The sequence below is a fragment of the Lepidochelys olivacea genome (assembly GCF_965140295.1).
Source record: "Lepidochelys olivacea isolate rLepOli2 genome assembly, chromosome: 5".
NCBI classification, from domain to species: Eukaryota; Metazoa; Chordata; order Testudines; family Cheloniidae; genus Lepidochelys; species Lepidochelys olivacea.
The window spans coordinates 80575390-80585357 of record NC_140415.1 but is presented as its reverse complement, the minus strand read 5'-3'; the positions used below and the strand labels follow the sequence as shown (position 1 = coordinate 80585357).

The 9968-nt window shown below is 43.0% G+C and overlaps 1 protein-coding gene across 1 annotated transcript; it reads right to left on the bottom strand.

Annotated features, from left to right (window-relative positions):
* Window positions 1–1698: 1698 nt before the first annotated feature.
* LOC311520577 (uncharacterized protein) lies at window positions 1699–3402 on the bottom strand (the record flags this gene model as incomplete). The annotated part of the gene is made up of 2 exons (XM_084628133.1): window positions 1699–2240; window positions 2817–3402. The coding sequence occupies 2 exons, from the start codon at window positions 3400–3402 to the stop codon at window positions 1699–1701; spliced, it is 1128 nt and encodes a 375-aa protein (XP_084484259.1).
* Between the last annotated feature and the right edge of the window lie 6566 nt (window positions 3403–9968).

Here is a 9968-nt window from a genome sequence, read left to right as displayed (position 1 = left end):
ATGTACAGGCACACCCTTTGTTGATTTTAGCTCCCTGAAGCCAACCCTGTAAGCCGTGTCGTCAGTCGCCCCTCCCTCCATCAGAGCAACGGCAGACAATCGTTCCGCGCCTTCTTTCTGTGCGGAGACGCCATACCAAGGCAAGCATGGAGGCCGCTGAGCTCATTTTGGCAATTAGGAGCACATTAAACACCACACGCATTATCCAGCAATATATGCAGCACCAGAACATGGCAACGCGATACCGGGCGAGGAGGCGACGTCAGCGCGGTCCCGTGAGTGATCAGGACATGGACACAGATTTCTCTGAAAGCATGGGCCCTGCCAATGCATGCATCATGGTGCTAATGGGGCAGGTTCATGCTGTGGAACGCCGATTCTGGGCTCGGGAAACAAGCACAGACTGGTGGGACCGCATAGTGTTGCAGGTCTGGGACGATTCCCAGTGGCTGCGAAACTTTCGCATGCGTAAGGGCACTTTCATGGAACTTTGTGACTTGCTTTCCCCTGCCCTGAAGCGCATGAATACCAGGATGAGAGCAGCCCTCACAGTTGAGAAGCGAGTGGCGATAGCCCTGTGGAAGCTTGCAACGCCAGACAGCTACCGGTCAGTTGGGAATCAATTTGGAGTGGGCAAATCTACTGTGGGGGCTGCTGTGATGCAAGTAGCTCATGCAATCAAAGATCTGCTGATATCAAGGGTAGTGACCCTGGGAAATGTGCAGGTCATAGTGGATGGCTTTGCTGCAATGGGATTCCCTAACTGTGGTGGGGCTATAGACGGAACCCATATCCCTATCTTGGCACCAGAGCACCAAGCCGGCGAGTACATAAACCGCAAGGGGTACTTTTCGATAGTGCTGCAAGCTCTGGTGGATCACAAGGGACGTTTCACCAACATCAACGTGGGATGGCCGGGAAAGGTGCATGACGCTCGCATCTTCAGGAACTCTGGTCTGTTTCAAAAGCTGCAGGAAGGGACTTTCTTCCCAGACCAGAAAATAACTGTTGGGGATGTTGAAATGCCTATATGTATCCTTGGGGACCCAGCCTACCCCTTAATGCCATGGCTCATGAAGCCGTACACAGGCAGCCTGGACAGTGGTCAGGAGCTGTTCAACTACAGGCTGAGCAAGTGCAGAATGGTGGTAGAATGTGCATTTGGACGTTTAAAGGCGCGCTGGCGCAGTTTACTGACTCGCTTAGACCTCAGCGAAACCAATATTCCCACTGTTATTACTGCTTGCTGTGTGCTCCACAATATCTGTGAGAGTAAGGGGGAGACGTTTATGGCGGGGTGGGAGATTGAGGCAAATCGCCTGGCTGCTGGTTACGCGCAGCCAGACACCAGGGCGGTTAGAAGAGCTCAGGAGGGCGCGGCACGCATCAGAGAAGCTTTGAAAACCAGTTTCATGACTGGCCAGGCTACAGTGTGAAAGTTCTGTTTGTTTCTCCCTGATGAAACCCCCCGCCCCTTGGTTCACTCTACTTCCCTGTAAGCTAACCACCCTCCCCTCCTCCCTTTAATCACCGCTTGCAGAGGCAATAAAGTCATTGCTGCTTCACAGTCATGCATTCGTTATTCATTCATCACACAAATAGGGGGATGACTACCAAGGTATCCCAGGAGGGGTGGTGGAGGAGGGAAGGAAAATGCCACACAGCACATTAAGCACAGCACTTTAAAAGTTTACAACTTTAAAATTTATTGAATGACAGCCTTCTTTTTTTTGGGCAATCCTCTGTTGTGGAGTCGCTGGTTGGCCGGAGGCCCCCCCACCGCGTTCTTGGGCGTCTGGGTGTGGAGGCTATGGAACTTGGGGAGGAGGGCGGTTGGTTACAGAGGGGCAGCAGTGGCAGTCTGTGCTCCAGCTGCCTTTGCTGCAGCTCAACCATACACTGGAGCATTCTGGTTTGGTCCTGCAGCAGCCTCAGCATTGAATCCTGCCTTCTCTCATCACGCTGCCGCGACATTTGAGCTTCAGCCCTGTCTTCTGCCCGCCACTTACTCTCTTCAGCCCGCCACTTACTCTCTTCAGCCCTCCACCTCTCCTCCCGGTCATTTTGTGCTTTCCTGCACTCTGACATTATTTGCCTCCACGCATTCGTCTGTGCTCTGTCAGTGTGGGAGGACAGCATTAGCTCGGAGAACATTTCATCTCGAGTGCGTTTTTTTTTCTTTCTAAGCTTCACTAGCCTCTGGGAAGGAGAAGATCCTGTGATCATTGAAACACATGCAGCTGGTGGAGAAAAAAAAAGGGACAGCGGTATTTAAAAACACACATTTTATAAAACAGTGGCTACACTCTTTCAGGGTAAACCTTGCTGTTAACATTACATACATAGCACATGTGCTTTCGTTACAAGGTCGCATTTTGCCTCCTCCCACCGCGTGACTACCCCCTCAACCCTCCCCCCTCCCCGTGGCTAACAGCGGGGAACATTTCTGTTCAGCCACAGGCAAACAGCCCAGCAGGAATGTGTCCCTGAAGAAAAGCACCCTATTTCAACCAGGTGACCATGAATTATATCTCACTCTCCTGAGGATAACACAGAGAGAGAAAGAACGGATTTTGGTTGAATGCCAGCAAACATACACTGCAATGCTTTGTTCTACAGTGATTCCCGAGTATGTGTTACTGGCCTGGAGTGATAAAAGTGTCCTACCATGAAGGACGAAATAAGGCTGCCCTCCCCAGAAACCTTTTGCAAAGGCTTTAGGACTACATCTAGGAGAACCGCAAATGCCAGGGCAAAGTAATCCTTTCACATGCTTGCTTTTAAACCATGTATAGCATTTTAAAAGGTACACTCACCAGAGGTCCCTTCTCCGCCTGCTGGGTCCAGGAGGCAGCCTTGGGTGGGTTCGGGGGGTACTGGCTCCAGGTCTAGGGTGAGAAACAGTTCCTGGCTGTCGGGAAAACCGGTTTCTCCGCTTGCTTGCTGTGAGCCATCTACAACCTCCTCCTCCTCCTCCTCATCTTCTTCGTCCCCAAAACCTGCTTCCGTATTGCCTCCATCTCCATTGAAGGAGTCAAACAACACGGCTGGGGTAGTGGTGGCTGAACCCCCTAAAATGGCATGCAGCTCATCATAGAAGCGGCATGTTTGGGGCTCTGACCCAGAGCGGCTGTTCGCCTCTCTGGTTTTCTGGTAGGCTTGCCTCAGCTCCTTCAGTTTCACGCGGCACTGCTTCGGGTCCCTGTTACGGCCTCTGTCCTTCATGCCCTGGGAGATTTTCACAAAGGTTTTGGCATTTCGAAAACTGGAACGGAGTTCTGATAGCACGGATTCCTCTCCCCAAACAGCGATCAGATCCCGTACCTCCCGTTCGGTCCATGCTGGAGCTCTTTTGCGATTCTGGGACTCCATCATGGTCACCTGTGCTGATGAGCTCTGCATGGTCACCTGCAGCTTGCCACGCTGGCCAAACAGGAAATGAGATTCAAAAGTTCGCGGTTCTTTTCCTGTCTACCTGGCCAGTGCATCTGAGTTGAGAGTGCTGTCCAGAGCGGTCAGAATGGAGCACTCTGGGATAGCTCCCGGAGGCCAATACCATCGAATTGTGTCCACAGTACCCCAAATTCGAGCTGGGAACGTCGATTTAAGCGCTAATCCACTTGTCGGGGTGGAGTAAGGAAATCGATTTTAAGAGCCCTTTAAGTCGAATTAAAGGGCTTCACTGTGTGGACGGGTGCAGGTTTAAATCGATTTAACGCTGCTAAATTCGACCTAAAGTCCTAGTGTAGACCAGGGCTTAGGTTCCTAGTGAGAGTAAATGCCTACAGGGTTAGGAGACAAATAAGTGGGGGGTTTGAAGGATCTAAATTTTGGATTTAAGCCCCTAAAATGGCAGTTAGCCTCCTAATCTCTTTGAGGGCCTAGCCCTAACTGTCTGTTTTACTTGTTCTGTTTTTCTCTGTTATTGATCAAAGTTTTTTCCCATCATTATTACAGTATGATTGTTTGGTTAAGCAACTGATATCAAACCTTATTTTTAAACAAATTATTCTGTGAATTCTGTTTGAAAAGTTATTGAGCAATGATAGCATTGAACATTTATTAACAGATGATTAGAAGAACAGAGGTTGTATGTCTTCAATTCGATTATACTGTGTAATATATTTTTTTCTTAACAGAGTTAAATGTTTTACCCATGCTTTTTATCATGGAATGTAAACTACCAATATCAAAACTATAATTTAGGAAATTAAATGTGAAAACCATACTATTATCAAAACCATCTTATCCACATAACTATATCACAGTTTCATAATATGACCACCTACTTTATTCGTATTATAGTTCCATTTAAAATGTTTAAAACAAAATATGTCACACACAGTTGTAGTCATCTTCTCATTAGCTCTTTGAGTGTCAGATCCAGTAAAAATAACCACAGGACTCTCAATGGCCAGATTGTATAACGTACACTCCTTTGTTGAGAGCAATGTTCCAACCTCATCATCCCAAGAAGAGCATGGTAGATTGTACCCACCACGATGGTAGGGAGAAGCAGGCCATGTGTGGCCTTCACACAATTCTCAGCTGGGGTGGGGAAGACTTATTATTCCTCATTCCTTGCCTCCGTGTACTTGGGCATCAACTAAGCACAATCTAGCTGAAAGTCGTGCAAAAGTATTCTGTGCAAAAGTTTTGCAAAAGAATATATGCTGCTGGTTTTATAATTTGTGGGACTCTGCTTTGCTGGAGAGGGACTTGCATGTACAGTGACCTGGCTGACACTGTAAGTCTTGGAGATTGTGTGGAGCAAGCTGGAATGCAGGGCACAAACAGTTGCTTGTGGTGGTTTGTTCATTGGCCTGGCCCTGGGTATATAGAAGTGTTCCCAGTGCTTCTCATACAAGATCTAAACTTCCCACTCTGGTACACATGGACTTAGTCCATATATTTTTTATTACTAAAAGTATTATCAACCTCTGAAAAATGAATATGATGAGTTTTTTTCATATTGATAGATTTTGTGGCCAGAAGGAATCATTAGATTCTTTAGACTTTCTGTAGAACACGGGTCATAGAATTTTACCCATTACCCATATAATCAGCTCAGTAACGTGAAGGTTATTGAAAAATATTCTTTTTGTAAAGAAATAATTCACACAAATATGACTTCCAGCTCCCTCATGTGCTATTTGATGTTGTGGTGCTCATGATTGACTTCCTCATACTTCTGTGAAACCTGGGGATAAAATCTGACATTTTCAGTTTTTGCAACTTCTGGGGAAAAAGTAGATCTGTGGGAATTTTACATTATGAAGCTCCAAAACATGGAAAACTTGCCTGTTTTCAGGTTGCACTTCCACATTCAAAACTCAGTATATGGTAATCAAAGGATTCCGTAGAATTTGTAAACATTTGAAGAGAGCTTAACCCAATGATTGGTGTTGATTCAAAACACTTGAACAAGCTGGGCGTGAACAAGCATATAGTTACATTTGTTTGTAACTCTCCTGAGTTTTGAAGGGTGTTTGGGATTGTTTCAGGACAATGTGTTAAATGATGAAGCAGGGTGGTTTTGACTGAATTTTGCTTAGTTTTAAAGTTGTTTTGATCTGTAACATAAAGTGAAACCCATAGGGTTCCAAACTTATATGATCCAGAGCATAGCCAAGAACCCCTAACCTAACTGATCATTAACTACATAAAAATATCCAACCTGGAGGTCATTCTTGTATTCACATTGCAAAGTTATGGAAAATACATCATCAGGTGACTATTTTTTCATGGCAGAGAAGTAACAGTTGAATTGCACATTGCCATGGATATATAGTATGCTGTTTACAATGCCATTTTCTTTCTAGCAGTTAAATAGGACAGCAGAACTGCATTATAAAAGCAGGACTGCTTTCATTATTGGGTTTATAATATGTACTATATTGTGTATTCTTGGAATAAAGTAATTAGATTAGAAGTGTTATGTGTGTGCTTGTTTACCGAAAAATAAAATAAATGTGACTGTATCCAACCAACCCAATATCAGTATTACCTGCATTATATATATTACACACAAAAAGCTACGTTCAAAAACCAAAAACAAACAAAGTAAGGTTTCGTAGATTCCAAGGACAGAAGGAACCATTGTGATCTGATCTACTGTGCAACACAGGCCATAGAACTTCACTAAAATAATTTCTAAAGCATATTTTTCAGAAAAGTGTCCCATCTTGATTTAGAAATTGCCACTGATAGAGAATCCACCACAACCCTTGATAAATTGCTCCAATGGTTAATTACCCTCACTGTTAAAAATCTAAATTTTATTTCCTGTCTGAATTTGTCTAGTTTCAACTCCCAACCATTGTGTTAATCTTTGTCTGTCAGATTAAAGAGTCCTCTATTATCAAATATTTGTTCCCCACCTAGATTCTTAGAGACTGTGATCAAGTCTCCCCTTACCCTTCTCTTTGTTAGTCTCAAGAAACTCAATCTATTTAGTTTATCACTATACATCATGTTTTCTAATCCTTCATTCATTCTCGTGGCTCTTCAGAGCCCTCTCCAATTTTTCCATATCTTTCTTGGACTGTGGACAACAGAACTGGACACAGTGTTCCAGCAGGTTTCAGAGTAGCAGCTGTGTTAGTCTGTATCCGCAAAAAGAAAAGGAGTACTTGTGGCACCTTAGAGACTAACCAATTTATTTGAGCATAAGCTTTCGTGAGCTACAGCAGTGGTTGCATCAGTACCAAATGCAGAAGTAAAATAATGTCTTTATTCCTACTATATTCCTTTGCTTGTGCATCCAAGAATTACATTAGCCCTTTTGGCCACAGCATTGCACCAGGAGTTCATGTTGGTTTGATTACCTACTGTGGCCCAAATCTTTTTTCAGAATCTCTGATTCCCAGGATAGCGTCCTCCATCAGTAAGTATGGCCTGAATTCCTTGTTCCTAGAGGTATATATTTACACTTAGCCATATTACAACCTAGTGTTTGCTTGAACCCAGCGTACCAAGTGATCCAGATTGCTCTGTATGATTGACCTGTCCTCTTCATTATTTATCACTCCCCAAATCTTTGTCATCTGCAAACTTAATCAGTGATGAGTTTGGTTTTTTTCAGGTCATTGATAAAAATATTAAATAGGATAGGCCAAGAACCTATCCCTGTGGGACTCCACTAAAATCACACCTACTCAATGATTATTCCCCAAAGGCAACTGCTCAAAATTAGGAAATGCTAGAATTACGGTTGCCTGTGTCACCATAAGTCAGCTGCTTTGTACATGTACAATAAGATAATCTTTAATAACACAGTTGAACGCTACTTTTTCCATAGCACCCTAGGCTCATTCTGTGCACAGGATAGATCTTCAAGGGGGAGGGAAGTGGATTGTATGGTGAAGGAAACTGTTGCCTGTAGGATCCCTGCTTTATTTGTTGCAGGAGTTGGAAGGCAAGTAGTCAAAATGAGGCAGGAGTTCGCAGGAAGAAAAAAAGGTGCTCTCATGGTGCAAGCAGTTGAATTTTGCCCTGGAAAATTGGATTCTATCCCTGCCTCTTCTAAAAACATCTTACTAAGCAAGTTATTTAAACAGACTTTTCAACCCCACTCCCAGTCCTCCCTGTCCCAGTGTCCAGTCCCAGATCACCTTCTTCATCTTATGCTAGCTTCCAGTCCCAATCCAGACTCCACCCCAAGACTCCTTTCCCAATCTACTTCCTCTCCCCTGCCCCGAGCTCCTCTTTCCTCTGCATTCAAGCTGAGTGAGGCACCTTCCTTTTACATGTTGCCTGGGCACCAGCAGTGGGATCACTGAGAGTACAGGAGAGACAGTCTCTCCATTCCAATGCCAGCCCCATCCCAACCTGCAGCAGCACCTGCAGCCCTGAGCTGAAACATGTGGGAATGGCGCACATGCATTCCAGTCACATGTAGGAGTGGTGAGGCCAAATTTGGGTGGATTTTCCTGGGGACAGTAAAAGACACATCCCTGACACACAAGTCATTCCCGTCTGCTCAAAAAAATTGGGATGCTAGTGTTTCCCAATGAAAAGTAATTTTTGTTTAAACACATCAAAACTATGTATTTTCCCCTTATTTCATTCTTAGAAAAGTCTAAACTGTTTTGGCTGAAACTTTCCAAAAGCCAGCCTGATACAGACACCAGGCACAGAAAATTTCATTGAAGTTTGGCAAATGTATAAACAACTGAAAGCAGGGCTCTTATAATGGGAAGTGTCAGGCAACCATAATAGGTGTCGTTGCCAGTAATAAGAATAATTTCTGCTATGTATCCATGCTTATAAAATGCATATTTTTCTGCTTTGAGCTTTGTATTTAAAGGGCATTAGACAATAACAAAGTACTCTTAAACATGGATTATAGATTAATTAGCCCCACAATAGACATGTATACAAGTAGTCTGGGAAATGAGTACTTCTTCATGATATTGTCTATTTAAGTAGCCAACAACAGAGTATTTAAGTAGTTACTACAAGAATAAAGATCAGCCAAGATTTTCAAAAGTGAATAATGATTTTGGGTGCCCAACATGAAACCCTTTGAAGGGACCTGTTTTTTAAGAAAGTGTTTAGAAAATTAAGCTCTTTCAAAGTGTCTCAAGTTGGGCGCCCAAAATCATTAGTCACTTCTGAATATTTTGACTATTTTCTATTATAGGTTAATAACAGAAATTGAATGTTTTTGACTCATTGATAGGTGGTTATTATGTCAAAGTACCCATCTTATATAAAAATAAATATCTGCATATGTAAGAAGGGTGTTGTATATCTGATTGATGGATTGGGTTACACTGACACACACACACACAATCTGGGAGATGCTGCTCTAACAAAACTGTCATATTGCTGTTTTCTCTGGCAGGGTTAAAGGGTATACAAGTTTCTTCTGTTCTGTAAACTGAAGTGATTTTACAGTTTGGAATTTTGGATCAGTCTAACAATGTCATCCATATTTGTTTATATTATGTGGAGTTCTCTCTATTTATAAAGTGACCCATAAAAACCTACTTTGGCTCAAACCATATGAGTATCCGGCTGTAACTGTGGCATTTGCTTGATGGCTGACCAACTTAAGCAAAACTGAACTTGCTTTATGGGGGAGCTGGGCACCATGCATAAAACTTTGCCCTGTATATTTTTAGTAATAAATATGGAGAAAGTTGTGCTCTACTGAATTTGGTATATCATAGACACAGAGACAAATGACCCTAGGACCTGACCAAATCCATAGGAGTAAACAGATTCCCATTTACTTAATTGGGCTTTGGAATGGGCCCCTACTGGGCATTCAGCAACAATTACATAAGGGAATGACTTGAACTACAGGAAAAAAGGAAACTCTTCTGACAAGACTTCCTGTATACTCAAGAAAAAAAGTACATAGAGCAACTCTGGAATGTATTTAATTCTCAAGTTGCTCTTACAGGAGACAGGTTGTTTATTTCTGTCTTTTGAGGATACTCAGGGCATAGTGGGTAAAATGTCAGCAATAAATATGAAAAATGGTAGCTGTAAATGCTAACAAAAGACATCTGTCTTTAATACTGACAGTAGAAACTGTGGAACATTTGTAAATGCAAAAATATTGCAGACAAGAGGAGCCTTTTGTTCAGTCATTTTCTTACTTTATTTTACTGCGTATGCAACAAGATTTCTATTTTAAGAAAAATATTTATTCTTTTCTTAATGTACCTAACGGGTGAAATCTTGGCTCCCCTGAAGTCAATTACTGAACTCCCACTGATTTCAGTGTGGCCCAGACTTCGCCCAAAATAGCCTCTGACAAACATCCAGTGGTTAATGGCAGAATGAAATAGATTGTTGTAGTACAAAATAAAAACACCAAAGATGCTATAATTACCTCTCATATTTAATTCAATTTAAAACATCCAATTTTATAGTTTCCCTGAAGCTGTTACTGAGTCTCCAGTCTGCAGCTCTGGTGTGTCATAGAAACCGTGGGAGCTGGACACAGAACTTAG